This window comes from Coloeus monedula (assembly GCF_965178545.1).
Source record: "Coloeus monedula genome assembly, chromosome: 2".
Taxonomy (NCBI): Eukaryota; Metazoa; Chordata; class Aves; order Passeriformes; family Corvidae; genus Coloeus; species Coloeus monedula.
Genome location: NC_138782.1, coordinates 2414515 through 2438992, shown reverse-complemented (window position 1 = coordinate 2438992; position 24478 = coordinate 2414515). Strand labels below are relative to the sequence as shown.

Here is a 24478-nt window from a genome sequence, read left to right as displayed (position 1 = left end):
TTTTGAAAGAACAACAAATACTTCCCAAGCACCGCTCCAACTTACAATCTTCAGTAGACTGCACACCCTCAGCTTATTTCAGTTGCCCCTCTCGTCCATCTCCCCTTTTCCACAACCTCCCCTGGCCTCCTGTCTTGCTTTTTCCTTGTTCTTTTTCCTTCCTTCATTAGTATCCATAGTGCTTTTTCTCTTTTTTAAAATTTTACCTTCAGAGGATGGATTTCTTTTCCCCTGGTGCCTCTGCCTCACTTTTGATCCTGCCTGGCTTCACCTCTTGTATCTATTCTCTTGCAAACAAAGAAATTTTAAAACTTCAAACTCAATTTTAAGCCCTCCTCATGTGAAGAATTACATGGAAAATTGAATTTTCCACTTAAGTTCTAAGGGGGTGGCAGTTAATAAAAATTCTTAGGGCAAAACAGACAAACAAAAATTTATAAGATCCAGTTCATGATGGTTTTGTTAGAGCAGAACTGTCTGACACTGCTTGGTTTTGGCATAGTCAAATTTATATTGCCACAGAAACCTTAACTTCTGCACATCCTTTCACTTCACTTGAACTGTGCAACCTGAACATTGTGTTATTCTATCCCAGCTATCCAGTCCCCTCCCATCCCCAGAGTATATTTTGGACCAAATCAACTGATGTGTCTTTTTTTTAAGTACTATTTCCATAATTTGCTTTTATTTCTCTATCATTCAAAAGTTGTAAAAAGCAAGAAAGTGAACTTTTTTTAACCATTTCTATTTCACAGCCTGGTGCCTGCCAATAACACTTTAAATAGTTTTAGATAAATTTCTTCAAAACAAGGCATCTCTGGGTATGTCCAGCCACACACTAAAAGTATCACATAACCACATAGGAAAAATTCAGAACTAAATAATGCCTTCAAAGGCATTTCTGAAGCTGGAACAGCATCAGGAATCTGCTTATTTACGTAGGGAGCTGTGGAGATTGCAGCATGTTGGTACTGCCAACAGATAGGATGATTAGTGCTAAAAACAATATCATCATTTAGATAAGCCCTCTCCTTCTGAGAGTTGCTATTGAACTCAGCTTGAACTTAAATGTTGTCAGCTTGGAAACTGTAATTGCTAAAAAGGCTCATTCAGCCTGCAAAAGCTGAGGGGAATGAGAAGGTATTGATAAAATTGGTCTCATATCAAATAGCTTAAGTTGCTTGTCTTACACCTGACAGCAGAGTTGCACTGATCAGCTGCACCTCCACTTCCAAAACTACCCCAAAATCAGGTTCCTGTACCTCTGACTGGGACTGAACCAGTGGAAAACATGCCAACATACAAGAAAAGCAACATCTTTTGTAGGAGCTGTTTCCTGAGCTGTCTCAGGATGAAAGTTGATTTTTGAAGTGTGCCCTGAACTCACTTTTTGGGTAGATATTTATATTTTATTTCCTTTGCAGGGATCCAGCAGCTGCCAGTGCAAGTGCTGTGAAAAGGCTTGCAAAGCTTTAATGAGCTTCAACTTCCTAATTAAAAACCACAATGAGCTTTCAGGCCTTGATTTCCCCAATATTACAGGTTGTAGCAATGATATTTTGTTCAGTCAAGCCTAGCTAAAGGAAAATGCTTATGAGGTTTCCAAGGAGAGAAATAAACAAAATGGAAATGAAGAGGGAACTTGGAACTTTTAAGTGTATGTAATTAAGAAAAAAAAATACATCCTTCAGATAATTCTGGAAAATATTAGGAGATATTCATAATTCATAAGCAGTTGTTTGGTTTTCTTTCAAGCAAGGGGGCAGCTTTACATCAAACACTGACTAGCTTTTCCATTAACTTAAGTAAACAAACCAGTATGCTTCAAGTTAAGTGAACATCCTTTTTTTCTTTTCCCTTTTTAATAACTGGGTGAATCAGAAATAAGAACAAGACATTTACTTTCAAATAGGAAATTAGTTTGCATGCTATTTCTTCATGTTAAAAATACCTTGGAACACTCACAAAAACAATGTTAAGCTGAATTTATGGAAATGTTCCATATCAGTTTTGAAGATGATATGCCAGATGTCGGGAGAACTCTTTCATCTGCAATAATGGAATAGTTTAATCCACCCTTGTTGTTTTTGAGCACAGTCCAAATGTATTGGTCATCATGGGTGGGTGATCCTCACTTGGGCAGGCTTGAACCAAAAAGCACAAGTTGTTAGACCTCTAGCATAAAATCACAAGAAAGCAACAGCAGGAAATACTCCACTGAAAGTAAAAATAAGCTATTGCAAAATGTAAATTAAAAAGTTTACTATTATGACAACTCACATTTTGAAGCACTCAGAGACTCACCGATACATTGCCCTGAATTAATGGATTGTAATGACTCCATTTATGGCTCTAGCAAAAATAAAGCCAATAATACAGATTTTAAATTAATCTAGATCCATCAAAAGCGTGGAATACTTTTCTTTTTGATGAGTGGGAAGACTAATAGTTAACAATGTGGTCTTCTAATGGGGGATTAAAGTGCTCTTCCCTTTGAGAAACTTTAAACACAAGGACATATATTATTGTCCATGTTCTTGTTTTAAGGATACACATTGAAGTGACATCGGATAGAAAATCCTTTGGGGAATAATTTGTGGCCTTGTATCAGGCTAACATATCAGCCATACCCCTACTGTCACTTGCAGTGATCATTTCAATTCCTGTGTTACCTGACCAATGTTTTATGTGTCACATTCATTTAATTTGCTGTGGCTGTGGTTGGATAGTGAGGTGCATCCATGTAATTCCAAAGGATCTTGGAATTAGGAGCCATTTCCTGTGTGCAGTGCACCTCCCAGAGTGCTTGGTGTGTGCTGGAGAGGGAAGGAGCATCTCACACAGAGGGAAAGAGCAGGAGAAAGGAAGAAATGCATCAGTTCAAAGCTTCATTCATTTCTTTCTCCCTTCTCAGCTGCCTGCAGCTCCCAAACATGTGGGAGATGTTCTAGCACTGAAAGCTATGGCTCACTCCTTTACTGAGCTATTCTGTGTGATAAGTCAGTTTGCTTTGGACATACCAGAGACGATAGATAATTGTGACAGAACTGCAGGGCAGGCTCACTTACTACAGCTTCTTAACTCTGTTCTGTTAATAGAGGGATGTTTTTCCTGTACCTTCGTATTCCTGGAATCACCGTGCTTGGGTAACTTGCCCAAATCCACAGAAGTTGCTCACACTTTTGCAGTCCAAATACAAAAATCACACAATGAGTTGCAGTGCATTCAATTATCTTTTTGCACATTTCCCACACCAATACTTTGCTTTACTTCTCTTTTGTTCTGCCATGACATCCAGGAGCAGTAAAAGATGAATCCACAAGGAACTTGCTTTGCTGCACTCTCAGAGTGGAGAGGGGAAACGTTTCAGTGCACCAAAGGAGTCGTGCCGTTTTTCAGGAAAATCTCATTAATTTAAACATTCTACCTCACCTATTTGCTTAAATGTAGGTCTTGGCTCTCACATCTCTTTTTCCTGTGCAAACAAGTATTTGTGCAGGTTACCTTTGCTCAACTGTGAAAACTTGTTACCAGGGCAATCAGGCCAATATACCTCACATGAAAGGGCAAAGGAAAATTTAAAAGGGAAAAACCAGCAGAAAAGGGGGAGGTTTGGGGCTCCTGCAGAGCTGTGCAGAATTAGAGAGGCTCCCTCATGACACCACTGGACAGTGACAGCACTTGCAATGAAGGTCTCTGCATTAGCAGGTTTTGCCACTCCACGAATGGGAAATTTCTCCAGATATTTCATCTCCTGGTACCTCCTGCCCTGATGTTATGTAACCAATTTTATGCAGGGCTCTACCACCACAGAGCACAACCTCCCAACACCAATGAGTTAAAAGCTGTCTGGGCATCCAGCCCAGATGAATAACATCCCAAATGTTGAAGGAAGTAGCAAGGGAAATAGAAAAGCCTTTGACAGAAATTGTTGATAGCTTGCTAAGGCTGGGGAGGGAACCAGGGAATTTGGAAGTTGCTAATGTTGTTCCTATGTGTAAGAAAGGATCAGGGAGGATCCAGGAAACGACATAGCAGTGAGCTTGGCTTCAGTTGCAAGAACAGTATAAGAAACATAAATAGGGGACAGAATACTTAATTTGGTCAAATAAAATAAGCCCAAACTCGTGGACAAACTATAAAGGTGTAACTTCTTCAAGTATGTTATCTTCAGATGGTTCTTTCTGAAAAATGCTGGTATAAAACATCTTACAGACTGAATAAAAGTTAATGAAGTGGGCAGAAAGGGAAAGGTTTGACAGAACCCTGAGGTTAAGTAAATTGTCAGTGATGCTGCAGCACCATGCAGATCACTGCATGTCTGATATCAGACTCTCTGGTGCCGTTGCTGACGTGGGAGCTGATGTTTGCTCTTCAGATGAATCCATTAGAAAAATAGACCAAGTCATTTTCTAGCCTCACTCACACTGAGAACTCAAAAAATTTAAACCCATTAAGTAAAATATTTACGGTTTACATTCAAAACAAATTGAGAACAGGTTCGCTGCAGTCCATGACAAGTGCAAGACTGACATCGGTGGGACCATCATGGATTTGCATTTCTATGAACCATTCAGAAGCTGCTCCGCTGGTGCTCCTCAGAGGGGACAGAAATAAGAATTTCAATCCTGTAAAATATTTTAAGAGCCTCCTTGTTTTATCTGGTGGAATAGTAAGATTGTTATGGGCCAGAATAGAGAAAAGCAGCCTGGAAACATTTTGTTTGGACAGAGGAGAATGTACACAGAGAGCAAGAAGATGCTGTCATATATTGCAATATTTTTGAGAGCCAGTGAGCAGCAAGAAGCTGAACACTTCAGCCACAGGAGTAAGACACACTTGAGTTAGTTAACATTTCTGCAGCTCTGAGCACAACATACAGGTATGTGCTGGAAAGGAGGACAAAAGCTTTAAGTGGCTTAAATAAGATGAAGGTGGATGTGGATGGCATTTTTTTCCTAGAAGTTCGAAGCCCTGGTGAAATGCATCTCCTGGTTTTATGTGCTGCTTTTAATGATACGAAGCAAATTGCAGAGATTAAGCTGTTGCATAAGTGAGCAAGCAGCATGACTTTGGGAAAAGTGAGTCACAGCGGGAAGGGAATGGAGCCAGGGTTGTAGCTCAGAAAGAGAGACTAGCAAGAAAATGTTAAGGATCTAGATAAGAGCCTGAGAGAACGGAGTGCAGGAGAGAAGCAGAAAAACTACCTCTAAAAGAGGCAGCCATACACGAGGGTTAGAGAAAGCTATAGCTAAAAAGCAGGTCAGGCAAAATTTTTGTACACAACTGGTGGTTGAAATACAGAGCAGGCTGCCAAAGTCAGCAGTGGAGGGACAGAATTGTGTAAATCACTTCAAGAGGCAGTGCGGGCACATTTTTGGAAAATGAGGGAATCACTGGGTATAGGCATTGGTGAGGCTTGTGGAATTAGAACTATGAAATGCAAGTTGATTTATATTTTGAAGGAATACAGGAACAAGCTCTGTTGCCCTCCACGGTTCTCCTACTATGGCTGTAGCACCCTGCAAACCTCAGTCACTTGCCAGTGCAAATCAGAGCATTCTCTTACCTTGCAGAGAGTTATGGATAGGAAAGTCTTCCAAAAGGAACTTTCTAGAACAGCCCTGGAAATTGCTGCAAAAGGCAGTATTTATGTTAGGGTGAGTCACTGGGGTCTGATGGCCCTATTTACCACAGCACAGCTGAGGACTTCCATCCACGTCTCTGAGAGCGCAGTGTGGCTCACGTGTCATTTAATTGAGACATGGTGTCCTTAATTGCTGTGTTTCTGCCCCACTTTCTCCTTAGACTCTGATCTTGACCTTAATTTAAGGATTTTATACAGCAACTCAATAGAGGCCCACATCACCCAACCTATTCTGGGCACAGCAAGATTTGACCAAGCACAAGCCTGCAGGAAAATCAGAGTGAGATTCCTACAATTAAGGACTCTGTCTTGATACTTAATGGATTTGAATTTAGAGTGCTCAGAGAACCTGAATTCTGTGCTTTACAGTCCCCCAAATCCTTGACTTTGGAACTGTCACATCCTTTCAGTGCAGTATTCTGGATGTACCACTTATAAGCAAAAGGCAGAAATTAAAGTACTCAATCCTAACTCATTTTGCAAATATTTTTTCCAACCAAAGTACAAATAAATCCCCTAATAAGTTTGATTTTGAGTGGCCTACTGAAAGACTACATAATTTCCTGAGTTCAATTATTACAACGGTCAAGACACTGAAGGTAACCCAGCTCCATTTTCAAGTAAGATTGATCTGCAAAAGGATTGTTAGAGACACACAGGCTATTTCAGAGGAATTTTCCACCTACACAGGATGTAACTGTCCAGAGGAAACCTTTCTGGGAGTAAATTGATCAGAGTCAGAGATATAGATTACTTCTTAAATGCACTGTATTTCACAGGTTGCATGTGTCAATAAGCAAATACCATTCCATTTTTTAACTACTTAATACAAACTTACAGCCCTTGTTTCTGTGTGGTGAACAGCACAACCTTTAGAAATGTTAGCTGCAGTTAGAAAATACAAAGGAAAAAAAAGAAAGAGCAGATCACTTCTGTTACTGGTGTAATTTATATGGCTTACCTGGGCAAAAAAAATGCTTGTGCAACATCTAGAAATGAAATTTAAACGAAGTTGATGAGGAACTATTCGAGAGTGTTTTCAGGTGTTTTCTTATCAGGTAAGATAGTCACTTAAGGCAGAAGCCTCAGCTATGGAATGAGCTGCTGAAACAGTTCTGGAGATGAACGTTATCATGATGACACTAAATTTGGAAAAGAGGATGTAGAGGAAAGATGCTCAAGAATGAGCTTGTAAAAGCCCCATATTTTCTTTCTAGATCTGTTTTTCATACTGCACTCATCACTGTGGTATCTTGAGTGCTTTCCAGTAGTGCATTAAGCAACATGACAAACATCTGTCACATGTTTGTTCTCTTACCCTCTCCCCAGAGGGACAAGTGTGTGCAATGGAGAGCCTTGTTTTAATTTTTTTTAATTATTATAAATACACATGCACGTAACACATTATTAAACATTCGTGCTAGAGAGGAAAGGTCAGATAAATTTATCTTGCTGTCAGGATCAGAGCTGGTGAACTCTGTGATGTTCCTGTATCACACCCTTGCCCCAGATTGCAGTGTCTTCTCAGAGACCAAATCATGGCCATGGGTGTCTGCACCAGGCAGAAACCAAAAGCTGTGATTCCCAATGTCCTCATTTACTGTTCACACTTAAGCCCAGGGATTCTATCAAGAAACATCAAATGGAATGAAGTGGTAGAATTTAGAGAAGAATATGTGCTTTGTATCACCCCCACTCTCTCCTTCCCATGTAATTGCATTTGATACAGACTAAAAGCAGGAATTGATAGAACCTCAAAACCACTGTCAGAGGGCACTGTGTGAGTCATGGTGACTCCAGGAATCTCATGGATTGGAAAAGTCTGATTTCAACTGAAAAAATAAGTTCTTAAAATAATGGTATGAAGACCTGGGAGTGACTGATATCCTACAGAGGGGCCAAAACTGGGAAAGCGATTTGGAAACTTCAGTTCAGTCAGACCCTGAAGAACTGCAGATAAGCAATCTACCCATCCCAGGGCCATTAACATATAGTGGGAATCCCAAATCAATATTGGCTCCTCCAGTGTGATATGGTGCCAGTTCCCATGGGCAGAGAGGTGTGTGTGTGTGTGTGTGTGTAGTGGTAAATAAGGGACTCTGCCTCTGCCACCTCAGAGAGAAATGGAGCCACTCTGCCACATCTCAAGGAAACTCCAGTGTTGCTGTTGCTTCCTTCCTAGGACTCCCACACCTCTGTTTCTCCAATAACTCTCTGGACAGTTAGGAAACAGACTATTTCTGTAATGGACAGTGATCTGGGTCACTCTGAGTGCCAAGAGCTGGAGCCTCCTCTCTGGCCTCGCTCACAGGCAGAGCTGCAGCATCACTGCTAAATCCACCAGTGCTCCTTCCCACACTCCACGAGGGCTGGGCTGCTCTGGGGTTGCACCAACACAATCCACATTTGGCACTGCTTTCAGCACTGAAATCTTCACTCACTTCCTCACTCCTGCATCAGTCACAACAGTAGGACACATCTGTAACTACTGTAATATTGGAGATGCCAGCACTGAAACTTTTCCAGGTGCCTGTTGCTCTCCTCCCAAAGTATTTCCCTCAAACACAACCTTTAGGCCACCAGCCTTGCTCTACCAGCACTGATTTCCCTGCACAGGTGGGAGCAGACCCACTCCAAGCATGGCAAGCATAGCACCCCTTCCCAGGGACAGCAGGAGTCTGCTCTCCCGCCCACCCTCACTTCCCACCTTTTATAAACCCACATCTTGGCCAGAACATCAAAACCCTCCAAGGGTTTCCAAATGGGGAGGCAGCGAGCAGGCAATAATTGGGAATAATTGTGTTTCTGTCCAGCTGAACTTACCATCAGGAGCAGCCAGAGACCACGAGTGCATAAGTAAATCTATGAATCATTCTAGCTGGAGTAGCTTATTATTCAATGCATTTTAACTAATCCATCTACAAGGCAACTCATGTTTACTCATATATGAAGCTCCTAAAGATCAAATAAACTTTCTTTGTCCCAACACACTCTGCAACAAAAAGGACTGGAATTGTACAAGTATTTTGTTTCCAGCTTTTAGGAACCAGGAGTAAAAAGCTCATGAGGTCCCTGCAAAACCTTTGCCTTGAGCTGCCCCATGCTGGGGTGGCAGGAGGCAGCCAGTTGTAGTCCCCAAAAGTCTTCACACCTGAAATTGTGCTTTTCGGTGTCAGGACACAACAGTGAGCTCAGCAAATCCTGCACCAGCACAGCAGCTTCAGGACTGACTCTGTGCAGAAATGCAAAGAGCAGCCTAACATAAAAGGGCTTTAGCTTCCCTGTCAGGTAAAGGGAAGATATATGTAAAATATTTGGACACTTGGGGAAAGGGCAAACGTTGAGAATTAATTCAAACTGTTGATAGTTTATTTTTTATTGAATCTTGTGGCCAGAATTGTTTTCATTTGTTATGAGAACGAATCCATCATTTTTTCCAAAGCACCACCCAGAATCTGCCACTGGTGATGTTCTAACATCCCCAGTGCCTATACAAATAGAGAGGTCAGCTGAGATTTGTAAACTAGAGATCATAAGTTTTAAGGAATTTGTTTATTCAGCCTAGAGTCTAAAAAAATTGTGTACAACGCCAAAATTAAAAGTCATCTCACTGTACTGTGTCATGTTACAATAAAAAGCTCTCCAACATTTTGGATGTTCGAATGAGAAAGCAAATTGTAATTCATTTGTCAGCACATGCAGTTTAATTATAATTAAGCACCTTCAGGACTCATTATGAGCAGGCAAAATAAAAATGCTGGTTTTATACTTGTATAAACCTGCATTCAGTGCAAACTAAAAGCTGCCTGAATTACTCTGAAAAGTATCGGGCTAGAACTTGCATTTTTAGCCATACTGTGCAAATACAAACATACATAAACTGCTTCCAGAGACTTAAACAGATTGACTGAATTAGGGGAATTTTCACGGGAATGACAAGAAGCAGATCTCTTCCTGATGAGAAGGCCACCACATACCAAGTTCCAAGTCCCTGTCCAAAGCATGGAGCACGGGAACCATGCAAGAGATCAGCAGAGTCCCTTTAGTACCAGCAAAACAACATATTTCTAACTCCTCTCCTCCTTGAGAAAGAGCTGAATGGCATTTGCTGAAGTTTTCTGGAGTAATTCAGCATGAAACATCCAACCAGCGTGGGAAAAAAACCAAAGCAAAACAAAACAAGCAAATGATTCAAATATGATGAAGCTGCAAGAAGTTTATAGAAAATTCTAGACTGACAAGTACAAAATATTAATGGTATTTGACAAATAAATGTTTAAAATAACCATAGCTGAAAATATCTAAAGAGGCAGTGTACAAGACTTGAAATGTTACCAGATTTCTGATAGCTGCAAGTGTAGAGATGACATCTTAGGAGTGCATTTGAACTTTTCTGCCTTCACTTGTAGGTAGCTGGAAGATGTGTAAAGCATTTCCACAGGCTAAATGCTTTAAATAAATTTAATGACTAATATTGCACTTGTTTTGTTTTTTATAAAGATATAGATGAATGTGCAACTGGAACCCACAATTGTAGAGCTGACCAAGTGTGTGTCAATTTAAGAGGGTCCTTCAGCTGCCAGTGCCCTCCAGGCTACCAGAAACGAGGGGAGCAATGTGTTGGTAAGTGTTGCTTTCCATTCAGTGGTTTGCTTTCATGATCTCCAGTTGCAAACTTCATACTGGTCATAAAGCAGATGGGTATGTGTGGTGTAAAACAGCTGTCTCGCTTTGGAATGCAATGGAATGTCACTTTACCACAATAATTAATCACTAAAACATGGGACGAGGAGCTATGTTAAGGATAATCAACACTTTGAATTCACTTGTGAATACTCACAAGCTGAGTTTTGCTAATAGTTCCCGTTGTGTTGATTGTTTGTGTTGGGGCATTGCCCGTTGTCCCAGATATTGCCCTGAGTCCGTGATGGCAGCAAAGCAAAGCACATCTTTCCCCTGAGATTCAACTCCAGGTCTGTGGGACAGAGCGCTCCCTTCCCCCAGTCCCACCCCCACCCCAGGACTCCGCTTTATGGGCACAAATGAAAGAGATGGAAAATCTGAATGCACGTACAGGTGATTTGCAGCCTCTAAACCCCACTAGGCTTTATTCTCCATGCCAAGATAAGCTATTGGCACCCTCGGGAGCTCTGCAAGTACAGCACGGAATTAAATCCAAGTGCAGGGCAAACACTGCATCTTCCCTGTCCCATCCTCAGGTGGGGACATCACGCCTAAGTGCCATTACCCTGTTCCTTCAGCCTGCATTTAACACCTCTTTAATCACCATTTCAATGGATAAATTGTTTCTAGAGGCACTCCAGCCTTAAGCCTTGGGTTTGTCAGATAATAAAAACAACTATGAAAGAAGAGAGTCAAATCTGCACATCAGGAGGTGATATTCAAGGCAGCCTCTTCTAAGACACTGTGCTGGTTTTATGCAGCTTAGGAGAAAAGGGTTTGGGGTTAGGGTTTTTTGTCCTCAACAAAACTCGAGGTGTTGCTCTTTCAGGGATCCTGCAGTTCAAAGTGTATGAGAATTTTAAAATTTTTATTCTTAATCTCCTCAAAAAGCCTTGTTAAGGCCATAGCTAAGAAACTGGGGAGACTTCAGTACACACCTGGACTAACAAATTTCTGGGCATGGCTCTTTCTTCAGGATTCCAGTCCAAGGGCTGTAGAAATAAACCCAAAAATTCTTATCTCTTTCCTAGGAGATGTAGATCAGGCCCTGAACTGTCAAATTGGTGTAAACACAGGTGCATCTGATTTTTCTCCCTTCTCTGTACAGGAGTAGGATGACTAATTTGGAATGTAGGTAGAGGAATAGTTCTGGAAGGTCATGGATTTATTTTTTTAATATCTGGGATTTATTGGGATTTTTTTATGTAGCAGGTAAATTACATTACTGCCATGCAACAGCACTTCTGATATCAAGACCTATGGTCCTAAATGAAAGCCTCACTGGAAACATGACAGAACTGAGAAGAAATGAGAGTCATAGACCCTTATATCTAAATGTGAATACATTTATACATCTAAATCTATGCACAAAGATGTCTGGAAAGTGAAATTTCCCTTCTCCTATTTAGGTCAAAACCAAGAATAACACCTGTGTTACATATTACACACTGACCTAAATTAGAAGTACATCCCAACAGTTAGTACTGTCAGCATTTCAGAATAAAGCCTGTCTTTGGGGATTTTATAGCAACTTAGCCAGAAAATGTTCTCAGGGCCAGATCTTGATAGAGATTCTCCATATGGGAGGAAATGTTTCTCAAATTTGAAAGAAATTTTTCCAGACTATTTTGGCTTGAAGGTAGAGGGAAGAAAAAAAGACATTTTTAACAATCGGTTGATTTTATTCTAAATTCACTAATAATTTCTGACTTTTTTTTAGATATTTTTATAATTTGCTCGTTCACATATTGCCAAATTAGTCTTTTCAGAAATGCATGACTGCAGAGAGAATAAATTGTTTTCCAGCATCACTTCAAACAGATTTGGTCCAATGGATCAGATGAATCTCAGCCCTTAGATCTGCCCAGAGCTGATGTGCCTAATCCCACAAGGAAAATTCCCACTGAATAAGAGCCAGATCCCAAAAGCATTTGTGTATGAATGCAGCAAGGCATTGCTCATACATATAATCCTATTTTTTAAAAGTTACTTACAAGAGCTTAGTCCTGTAAAAGTCAAGGATGGAAATCTACTGTGCCTCCTTAATTTATTCCATTTCCACTTCCAAATTTCTCTCTGCAACAGGAGTTACAGTGACAGTTGCTACTGTATGGATAGCCAGGAATTTTCCAGCATAAGCCTTTTCATTCAGAATCATCCAAAACACCTCACTAAGTTCAGCCCCACATTTGACAAGGAAAGGGTTAACTTCTAAAGAGTTTTTTTTCACTTGATATTAAAACAAACACTTTCCTCATTATTAAAAAAAAAAAAAAAAAAGACACTGCCTCTTTTTAAACACATCTATGGTGGAAACAGCTGGAGGTAGGAAACTCAAGATCTGGCATGGATATGGGAAGTGCCTTTCTTTGTTCCAGTGAATACTGGTCTGATTTGTGTGAGTGTTGATCCTTTGAAATGTCCCTTTGTGTACAAGGACGGAGCACGGCGTGGATTTCTTCACCAAGCTCCAGCAGGCCGCAGCTCAAGACAGCCACTGCACACACACACGAAAATGGAATAATAAAACATGTTTTCCAGGCAAAACCAGAGCTACTATCTCCTCCAGAATGCAGGGAAGCCTTTTAAAATGCAGAGGGGTAAGAGAATGGGGTGGTGCACATTTTGTGTGGTTGGCAGGTGAAACCCCTGCTCTAATGCACACCAGGAATGCCGACTCTTGGAAAGGCAGCCTGCTCCACCTCAAAAGCAGGGCTGACCTGCAAGGAGAGGCTGTGGAAGGCTCTCAGTGCCCGAGATGCACAGCCAGGTGTGGTTCTGCTGGGTGGGAAGGTATCCAGGACAGGCAGCCAGTGGAATGGGAGCAATGGGAGCTCCCTGGGGAACAAGGCAGGGTCTGGGGATCCCTGTGGAAGCACAACCACCTGTTTCCTTTTCAGGCCCATTAATTCTCTATCCTTGCCATTCCCCTGTACTTGCACAGAAAGTCTGGACTGTTCCTAATGGAGCTGAAAAGATTTAGTACGTGCCAGGAGTGCTGCATGCGAGTTCTTGGGAAAATGAGCTCCAAGGCACATTGGCTGTGTTGGTCGGCACCGTGTCTGATCCTGAGGGATCCTGGTGGCAAAGCTGAACAAAACACCGAATTCTACCTACACAAAATAAACCAGACCAAGCACTACTGCAGGACTGAGTGAATAAAATAATGTTGGAGTGCAGAGTGAAGACAACGAGCATAAAAGCTTGTTACAAAATAGTCCCTTACAGGAAAAGTTAAACTGTATCTTGTCAATACCCATGGAAGCAGTCCCCTGCTCACATAAGCTTTTCACCTGCTTTTAATCAAGTGCAATTAACTTTCCGTGGACACAAGAGAGCAGCAGGGAAGTGCTGGGATTCCATGTGAACTAACTGCTGTGTTTTGGTGCCCCAGACATCGACGAGTGCACCCTGCCCCCGTACTGCCACCACCGCTGCGTGAACACCCCCGGCTCCTACTACTGCCAGTGCAACGCTGGCTTCCAGCTGGCATCCAACAACCACACCTGTGTAGGTAAGGATTCCTCAGCCTGCACAGCAGCTCCCCCAGACACACAAACACTGGCACACGGCTGCCATGGTGGAAACTTAAAGGAAATACACAGCAACCAGGAAAAGATTGCACTGAGCGTGATCTCCTCTGTGGGTGATCCCAGAATTACAGGAGGGTTGGAGAAAAATTTAGAGCTTTCTTGATCGCTTGTTATTTTGTCGGCATAGCAGATTTCCAAGGAACATCTAAAGCCTTATATTCAGTATTCAATCCTAGCTTTAATTACTCTTTCAGTTCAGCTTTATTATTGGCTTTCCTGATATTATTCCCAGCTCACACAACAAAGGCCAGAACTGGGAATTAAGGGAATCAATACCATACCTCTGCTGTTAAGGGTAATTATCCTCAGCACATGGTAAAGAAAGCCTCCAGGCTACATTTGAATATCTAGAAAATATTAAAAATTAAAACAAGGGTTGCTAAGAGTGACCTTTCAGCACTGACGTTGCTTTTAGAAATAAAACACTAAGGGAAGCTGCACCATAAAACTTTAAGACTGATGTCAAGTTTGAAATCATAAAATCTGTTCTAGAAGGATTAGAGCAATAATAAAAAGGTAACTCTGTCTGCTGAAGCACTGACAGAATGGCTATAAAATCAAGAGATTGGTGGAGATGGTCAGAAGTTCTTCAGAGATGTACTATATATAAAAAAAAAATCTATTCTATACATAGAGAAATCTTCCAGCTTCTACCATCATTCCAAGCATTGCCAGACCTCATCAATCACCCTGGGACACTGCACATCTCTGAACTGAGACAGGAATTGCTTGGTTCTCACCAAATCATAGGATTTTAAAAATTGCCCATGGACACAACAGAACCAAGTGACAGAAGTCACTTATTTGTCCCTTTCCATGGCTCAAATGGAAGGTGGATTCTTTCAGCACTCCACCAAACACCCTTTTCCCTGGCTTTCCAGCCTCATCAGGCACATTTCTACCAGGAAAAGGGAAGCTAAGGAGAAAATTTATAAATGAATGGTTGCTGCTTCAAGACAAAATCTCACATTTATCACAGTGATACTTGACAGCTGTAGCCATTACATTTGTGTCACACCTTCTGCCTATATTGAAAGTGGGTCAATATTTCTTGGAAAACTAACAGAACTGGGGCTTTGGCCACCTAATTTATTCCTCCTGGTGGTATTGGAGAAGGAATGATGTACATCCTTTGCACTGTTGCCAGAAATGAACTCAGAGGAAGAAAAAAAAAATGTTGCAATGAGTTCTCCCCTATTATCATTCATTTTCAGGACTAGAAGGTTCATCATGCAGAGAATTCATATCCTCTTCACTGGTTTCATTTTTCTGAATGCCTCACCTTTGTCAGTTTTTAGTTGTATCTGTAAATTTACAGTGTTGCTGACAATTATAAGCCATGAACTCAAAGGTTTTTTCCAAGCACAGCTCTCTACTCTTGGCAATATCTGATAAACACAAACATGAATGGAAAACATGCAGGAGGGAAATACAAGGAATACTAGGGAAAACACTAAAACCTACAGACTGACAGGAGCAGCAGTTAATCAACAGTCTGTGCAAAACAAGGGCGATAGATTCCAGAGGTGATTAGACTTATATAAACTTCCCATTAAAAATTGCTTCTCTTCTCATACCAGTGTCCTCAAAATGTTCTTGGGATGGGCAACACCATGGAAAATGTAGCACAGAAAAATACCTTCCCCCAATATGGTCTAGGCCTTAGAGCTCTGCAGAACTCTACTGGCCTCAAAGGCTCATGTTATAACTGCAATGGAATTTAAAAGAACAAATTTTCAGAGTAATAAATAGCTCAAATAAATCTTAACCACTGCATGCTGAGAGGTCTTATCAGTATGTGTTCCTTATATCAATTATTTATAGAGACTTGGCATTTCATACCTGAAAAAAAGGCGCTGGAATGTGGAGTTTAATAGCCACATTAAACATTTTTGGGAGAATTCATCACACATTAGAATAACTCTCATTCCTGGAAAAATACTGGTTTTTACATGGAACGTAAAGCACAGATCTAACATTGCTCCAGTGACTGCAGATCTACATTGCTACAGCCAACTGAGCTTCTGCTGAGCAACAGGCCCAGCCTAAGGACTAATCCACTGAGCCTAATTACCACCTACACGAGATAAATATCTAATTTTTCCTTTCAGACATAAACGAATGTGATGCCAACAACCCATGTGCACAGCAGTGCTACAATATCCTGGGTTCTTTCATCTGCCAGTGTAATCCCGGCTTTGAGCTAAGCAGTGACAGAATCAACTGTGAAGGTAAGACTTTTTTTGTCTTGGAAAAGCAATTTTCTCATTTGTTTTGTTTTCCCAGAAGCCTGTGAACTAAGGAACAGAACTGGAGACACTCTGTGGGTACAGTTTGTAGCCAAAAGCCTTAAGATATTTATTTTTTATGGTACAAATGGGGCTAATTCACACCTGAGTAGCTGCAGCTGCTTTCAGGTACAGGTAGGAATGGGTCTCTCTACAGCAAGTGCAAAACAGGACAGAGATTGCTGCACTTCATATCCCAAAGTGGGATGAAAGAGGTTTCTGAACCCTGATTGCACAAACTCCCTGGAATTGTGGGTGGTCTAATGCTGATGACCATTAAATGAATCGGAAAGGAATGCACACCAAAAACAAGGGCAATTTTGTGTCTTGTTAGGCTCCTCTGAAAACAAAACCTCCAATTTCTGATTTTAAGGGAGCAACAATTGTGCTTTTGAGGTGCTTTGCAGCTTGTGTATACAAACAGCATGTCTCCTGATGATTATACAATCAACACTTTATTTCCTCTGCCAGAGGCTCCGCAGGGGTGCCCTAATCTCCTTTTGGACACATGATGACCTCACCCTTAGAGCCCATATCCTTTCTACCAGCCTTGGAGCCAGAGAGGTCCCTGCTTCACCACTGCCCTCCCTAGCGAGCTGGAAGAGCTGTTACAGATCCTCCCTCTGCTAAGCCAAGCTGCTTAAGCTAATCCTATTTGAACAGAACAGGGAGCAGCAAGTATGCAGCCTCCAAGGACATCCCTGACCCCAGCCCAAGAGCTGGACTCAGCTCAGAGGTAGTAGGAGGCAGCTCTGTGCTTTCCAAGCCAATCCCTCCTCTTGATAGGTTTAAATTCATTTCCTGTTCACGGCATACACTGCTCAGTTCTGTTTCACACCAGGCTTCCCTCACAAGGGACTGATGGATACACAAGGATAAAAAAGCAGGAGAATGGCATCCACTGATTATTATTAAAAGGCAAAAAAAAAAAAAAATATATTTCTCTCTTTCCCAGAGAGCTACTCCATGAGCACAGGGCACAAGTACAAAGGCAACATTTCTGCGTTACTAACTAATCTCACAGCTGTGGGTTTTTTCCTCAAAGTCATCGCATTTTGGAATACTGCAAGTATACGCAATTTCAAGAGTTATTTTCCCAAACCTGTTCTGAAGTCTAATTTAGCTTCTGCTTCCTCAAATCCAAAATTCCTCCTTTGGAGGATTACTAACAAAACCCCAGCAGCACTCACCCTTCCATTCTCAAGGCATTAAACAGCACATTTCAGGTTTTGGATAATTCTTTTCACACAGATTTTTTTTTTTTTTTTTTTCAAACGTTTAACTATTCTATTTAGTTTTGTAACAAAGTAAATTTTCAAAGCCAACAACATGAAGCTCTTTTGCTCTCTGCAGACACTGATGAATGCAGAACCTCAAGTTACATATGTCAGTACCAGTGTGTCAACGAGCCAGGAAAGTTCTCCTGTGTGTGCCCTGAAGGATACCAGGTAGTAGGAGGCAGGACATGCCAAGGTAGGTGCCCTCCCCTTGGCAGGCTCAGCCCTGCATTATTTACACCATTTCAGGCAAGGCTAAGAGTGCCTGCTAGCTAAATGGTTATATTTCGTGGCAGGATTACTGTGCTGTTAGCAGAAGATATGTTGATGAAGTAGTTGATGATTCATTAAATATCTTATAACCTTATTTGAATCCTTCAACTCAAGCTCCAAGTCCTTCAGATTCCTAGGACAAAATTTCAATTTTTGCAACCCACAGGTAAAACTTGTCTTGGATGTCAAGGTAGTGGCTTTAATTTGAGATAAACATCCCTGAATCAAATCAGGCCATTTTTTACAGACATGAAACATGGCTTTATATCATGTTTCTTTTCAGAGAGATTCCTAAATCCAGTCACAGTAGAAATAAAGATATGTTTCTTCTGATAACAGGAGAAAAAAAAATGCAAGCCTTCAGCAGCTTAGATAACTCGTGTGTAGAAAAATAAATGTTCTGGCCAGGTGCCACCAAATGCCAGGATTTTCAAGTTTGTGGTTTTTCCTCAGTGGTGCTAAAAGTCCCTGCATCTTATTAGAGAATATTGCAGAACAATATATTAAGTGCAAGAACTATTGCTTCTGCAATGCAGAACCTGATTTAGCAGTCAGTAATTTTAGAAATAAAGAGCTGTGATAATTAGGGGCAGAAAATACAAGAAAATAACTCTACTTTATCAGTATTTTGTTCTACAAAATCCTGATCTTTCCCTTTGTAAGAACAGCAGCTGAGCATTGCAGGATAGTTGATTTAAGCATCTAAAAACCTGCTAGTGCCTTCCAAGAGATTACATTTGAATAAAGCCTTTCTGTGCCTTTGTGAAATTCAGGAGACCATGTGGGTAGACAGTGAGGCTCTGGCACTGACAGGAAATACAGCATTAATACAGTGCAAGGCTCACAGTCCCCACCTCCCTTCAGGGTTCTTTTCCCAGGCAAAAGAAGCTCTACTTTGCACAATAAGCAAGTTTTCACTATTCCTTTTAAAGCTATTTTAGTTAAAATGTCGCTATTAATGAAGCATTTTAGACCATGAAACCAAAATTATTCAAAATGAGAAGATGCAAAGGGCAGGAAAACAATTCTTCCCTGAGACTTTTTCCCTGTCTTCAGGACACCTTCAGCTGTAAAACAATTCTTTGGTAATTATAAACTTGACAGCATTTCCACAGTTACATTACAGATGATTAATATCCATCTCCAGTCAACTAAAAACATTCAGTCTCGCTTAACACTCAATAAACAAGTTTATTCCACTTCTGCATAGAGAAACCCTTTATAGCCAGGTCCCAGAAAACAAGACAAGGACACAGAAAGCTGATGGGTTTCAACACACAAGCAGGTGTACCTTTGTAGCAAGCCCATTTCCACCTGCTTTGACACAGTCCTTTCTCCTTCCTCCTAGATATAAACGAGTGTGAGACCACTAATGAATGCAGAGAGGATGAAATCTGCTGGAATTACCACGGAGGGTTCCGTTGTTACCCCAGAAATCCTTGTCAAGAGCCCTATGTCCTTACCTCGGAGAAGTAAGGGAAAAATTAAGTCTTGTGGTTTTAGGCTCATCCTCAAGAGGGGACATGATGGAATGAAGCAGAAAATTGTATTTGATGGTTTTTCATGTGCTTTTACCCCTGTTCGTGTGGCAGCCGCTGCTTGTGCCCGGTGTCCAACGCCATTTGCCGGGAGCTGCCCTACTCGGTGGTGTACAAGTACATGAGCATCCGCTCCGACAGGACCGTGCCCTCCGACATCTTCCAGATCCAGGCCACCACCATCTACCCCAATACCATCAACACCTTCCGGATCAAGTCTGGCAACGAGAATGGAGAGTTCTACCTGAGGGTGAGTACTGGCAGCAGTCAGACCCTGCCTCCACACTGCCTTGTCATTGTGACAACCCCAAATGTCCCCATAAGGCTTCCCCAGCACCCCAAAGTTCAGCAGCTTCTTGGTGCTTCCTTACTAAGTGTGCTTGCTTTCCAGTTTTTAACAACCCTTTTACTTTCCTACCTGAAAACCCTAAACTGTGACTCAAACTGTTTCTTTCCAATTCAGGAATATTTAGCAATCCTGGGACACCCGTGTCAGATTCACAGAAAATACCTCCCTGCTTTCCCCTCTCTGTACCAACACCCCAGATAAATCTATTTAGGACACAGTCATAGAGAGATTCCTTGTACAATTACCTTAATTACATTTCTCATTTTGCAAAAGAAGAAATCAGTAACAGCAGTCTAGAAATCAGTGCCCCATCCCAAGCTAAGCTCAGGCCAACCTACAATGGTTTTATGTTGAGACAAAACTAAACCTTTATTTCCCATAGTAAAACCAAGGAAGTTCAAATTACTTGGGATAGCAGTACTGTCCTGTAGGTGGGTTGCATCCAAGTAGATACACATGAATGGGAGTGTCTAGAACATCTGCTTCATAAGGGGTTGGTTTTTTTTTTTAAGAAATCTCATTTTCTTGAGCCCTTCTAATATTTACAAATTCCTGGGAAATCTTTTTCCTTTGTATGTGGCTTTACACTCAGTAAATCAATCTACACAAAAAGCTTCTATCAGAAATACATTAATTGGAAAGTTTTAATTTTTAATTCTTTTCCTTCAAAACAGGAGATATGGGGCTTTTGATAGTACAGCCAACAACTGCACCAAACTATGGCCTTGCTATTTAGACCACATTTACCCAAGGTGGGAACAGGGAACTACTCATCCATATATCTTTTGTTGTGACATAATAAATCCAGGGAAAAGCACTGCATCACAGGTTACACAGGAAAACCCCCTAACTACCCCCAAAATACAAGCTATTTGCTTAAATTAAAAACAAAATCACTGCAGGTGCCACTTGGGTTCAACCCCAGTGTGGCTGTCAGACTGACCCTTGGAGTAACAATTCCCATCTCCTGTTGCCATCCGACAAGAAATCACAGGCCTTAAATGAGGAAGCACGTGTTTATTCCTGCCAGGGGACTGTGGTAAACAAAAGCTTGCTTGGAAGTTATTCCTACTGTTTTAGTAAAATGCTGAGCTGGCTCCTGGATGCAGCAGATGGATTGGATTCATCTGTGCACCCAACTCATGTCACACAGGGAGAAAATATTTGTAGTAGGCAAAGGCAGAGATGGAGTTGACCCTTTTATCATCTGGAAATGACAAAGCTGTTTAACAAACCAGCAGCACAATGCCAACAAGGCCTGTCAGTGTTCCCCAGCAGCACAATCCCAGACTGGGAGAAGTACAAAGTGGGGATGGCAATAGGTACACACCAGCTGCAAACATTCCCAGTGTTTACAGGGACAGCACAACTTCTGGAGTATGAGCCACAAAACAGTGTTGAGTTTCCCTCCACTGAACAAGCTACCTCACTGTTAAAGTCATTAGGGCTCTTGTTTTACTCATTCTCTCTCTATTTTAAAAGCTGGTGGATGGGGTTAAAACAAAGACCATCCTGGGATAGATTACCACTTCCCACATCCTTTGGGAAAGTCAGCATAACCAGGACCAGATTTTGCAGCAGTTTATTCCTCTGGGCCTCAGTCAGGTGGAGTTTTCCCTGCAGCAAAGCCAGGTGTGAGATTAGTCATGGCCATTTGGAAGTGTTAAAAGAAGCCTTGCCTCGTGCATGCCTGTTCTGAGGCCGAGCCTTGCACAGTGCGGTGACAGCAGTGCTGATGCCGCTGGGAGTTGCTGTGGGTTGGACTGAGCTGGGCTTTGTTGTGGTGTTGTTGCAGCAAACCAGCGCCGTGAGCGCAATGCTGGTGCTGGTGAAGTCCCTCTCAGGACCCAGGGAGCACATCGTGGACCTGGAGATGCTGACAGTGAACAGCCTGAACTACCGCACGAGCTCGGTGCTGAGGTTAACGATCATAGTGGGACCTTACGCCTTTTAGTGCTCGCAATAACCCTCCACTGGCACCCGCAGCAGCCAAAGAATAGTATTGGAAAGAAAGCACTTACTATTTTTATTTATAGATTTTGCTCTCTTTTTTTAAAAGAATTTGTTTAGTAAGTTGGTATCTTTTATTCACGCCTTACACCTGTAATTTCAAATTAGTAGATGTGTTCCATAGTATAACATGGGCATTGTCACTTTCTGTATAAAGATTTAAATCTTTTTTTATTACCTTCCTTGGACTAGATACATACTACGCTTTTATATGGGAACTGTATGTTCATACTATCCTGTAAAACTTCACACACCCTTCCTAGCCAAATAGGTCATGCAATTTAAAAGTGATCTTCTGTTTTGTTTTTATTTTAAATTCTAATGCAGCTACACTGAATCTCAAAAAAGAAAAAAATTATGTAGTACAAATGATACACGAAGTAACGGTTATCTGATAAGCTAAAATATATTTCTTTTTAACTACTTTGTAACAAAAGGTAACAGTCAATAAAAATCTACTTCTGTAGACATTTATGTACCATCACAGTTGGTTTTTCTAACCTGGGTTGGAGGTAAAGTTACATTGTGAGAAAGGCTTTGCATCAGGTTTTTGTATGCAGATTGTGTTAACCATACCATGGAATAGCATTATGCTCTCCCCAAGAAAAATAGAGCATAGGAACAAAATTTCTCCAACAAAGAAAGAAACTCCAAACTGGAAAGCACCAGGCAGGGCACAAATGTCCATGAGAACACTGTTGGTAGTTACCGGTCAGAGGGATGCAGCATTTTCAGACTGAAGTTGACATACTATTTTTCCAGAAATATTATGTTGTATACTAAGAATTGAGTGCATTTTCTTATTAAGTTATATCATTCTCAGGCACTCAGTCCTGTTCCTGCTCCTACAACTCAGATGTATCATGTACAGTGTTCATAAAATTTATTTCTAATTCAAGAACTAATAACATCTTTTGTAATATGTAAAATCTTATTTCTTGTTTAAAATGTAGTAGTTAATCCTTTGATGTACAAAATTTTTAATAAAGATCTCTTACCATATTGTATTTGGTCTATTTGGAGGTAGTTCGTTACTACTGCCATTATTGTCACGTACTGTGGGAGTTGGCAAAGCCACGTTGAGGTCTGCACAGTCAGAGGGATCCAGATCTCAACCCATACACGATGAGTTCTTGGAAGACTACAAACACAATTCCTTTGTAGAAGGACAAGCCTGCTGCCTACTGAGATTTAGTTTTCCTGACAGCAAAAGTTCACTCCAGAACAAAACTCAGAACAGGCCACAACCGCTGTGGTTGAGGGTGACACGTCCCCCCCGCCCGGGCATACTGCAGAGCAGGACCCCATTATCCAATGATCATTCCTTCAGGAAGTCATTTGTGGCTTTAAACAAATACTTCATCTGCCAAAAGGGTCGGAGCACGTGGCTGTAGCACAGGCCAGATAATCGTGCTGGTGCTGGGTCGCGTTCTTTGCCTGGGGCCCTGGAGCAGTGGGGTGAGATCTCGGGCACCCCTTGTCCCTCCCTGCAGGGAGGGGCTCACCACTACAAATCCAGTTGCTCTGTAGTGGGATTTAACTGGGGTTTGCCATGGTGAAAAGTCTCTGATAAAGTGTTTGGCTTGTAGGGAGCTCCTTCCTCTCCCCAGAGATTCCTCCCCATTCATCACTACAAATCCACTCAGTCTGAAAGGCAGCTCCTCATTCCACACAAGCACTGAGCAAAATGCCTCCAGCTCCTGCTCCTCCATGCAATTCCTGTGGCAAACAGCACATGCTCACCTCCACATGCCCCTTAAGTAACTTTCTCTCTCAATGGAGGCTCTCCTCACAAACAAGCTGTGCTGCCCCTCAGGCATCCACCCCCAGCACTGTTCTTTTACACCAACTTTTAACTTCCAAATTGTGCAATTCAGCATTGCCCACTACAAAAAAATAAAATTTGGTGCTTTTAAGTTTAAAATGGGCAGATCTCTCTTGAGAGGTGCTCAAACGAGGCTCAAGTGGCTTTGCCTCCTTAAGACCCCAGACTTGAAGGGCACCAGGCTGGTCTCTGTAGCAAATTAAGGAACCACAAACCATCCCTGAAGTCCCCAAGCTGCCAGGCTCTGCCCCAAGGATTTACTCTACCTTCATGCTTTTCCAATTTTCTCATCCATTTCATCACCAGCACTTTTAAGCCTTCTTTTAAATCTCTGCTCATCTGACAGTGACCCAAAATTAATCATTACATATAAAAATATTTATACACCTCTCAAATGGCAGGAGCAGCAGAGACAGTTGTACCTCACACACATTCCCAAGCCATCCTCAGCCTGCAAAGTTCTCCACACCTCACAGTGCTCAGATGCTTGGCTCAATCCAATTTACACACAACTGTCCTGCCAACCCTGCTCCCTGTTTGCAATATCCAGGTGTCCACCAGACCACTGAGAGCCCAAACTGGCCAAGTCAGAGATTATCACACAGCTCAGGAGTGCAGATCCAGCCACTTGTCACTATTCTGCAGGTTGGTTGAGCCTGAAGGCGGTCACTGGGTGTGGGCAGCGCTTCCATGAGAGCCAGGAGCTGGAATAACAGCAGCCCCTCCAAACCAAAACAGGAGCAGAGCTGAGCTGTGCAGAAACCGGCAGGGGGTGGTTGGTTTTGTTTTGGGTAGGGGTGGGGTACATGACTGAGCCTGAAAGGAGCCCACAGTCAGAATGAGAAGATGGTTCAGAGCCTGAACAAGAAGAGCTTTTGTGCACCATAAAACCTTCACCTTTTTAGGAGGGAAACCTGCAGGTTCACCAATTCTCCAGGGAAGCAGAGCTTCACCTGTTCCCTGCAAATTGTATGGAACTGCAGCAAACATGCAGC

General features: G+C 41.8%; 1 protein-coding gene across 2 annotated transcripts in view; it reads left to right on the top strand.

Annotated features, from left to right (window-relative positions):
- The window catches only part of EFEMP1 (EGF containing fibulin extracellular matrix protein 1), a 45922-nt gene extending 23272 nt beyond the window's left edge, over positions 1-22650 (top strand). For both annotated transcript variants that reach the window (XM_082277242.1, XM_082277241.1), the window contains exons 5-11: positions 10148-10270; positions 13725-13844; positions 16035-16154; positions 17565-17684; positions 19110-19233; positions 19354-19549; positions 21444-22650. In XM_082277242.1, the coding sequence (XP_082133368.1) occupies positions 10148-10270; positions 13725-13844; positions 16035-16154; positions 17565-17684; positions 19110-19233; positions 19354-19549; positions 21444-21602 (962 nt within the window). In that variant the 3' untranslated portion in view covers positions 21603-22650. The remainder of the gene's footprint in view (positions 1-10147; positions 10271-13724; positions 13845-16034; positions 16155-17564; positions 17685-19109; positions 19234-19353; positions 19550-21443) is intronic.
- The last annotated feature ends 1828 nt before the right edge of the window (positions 22651-24478 follow it).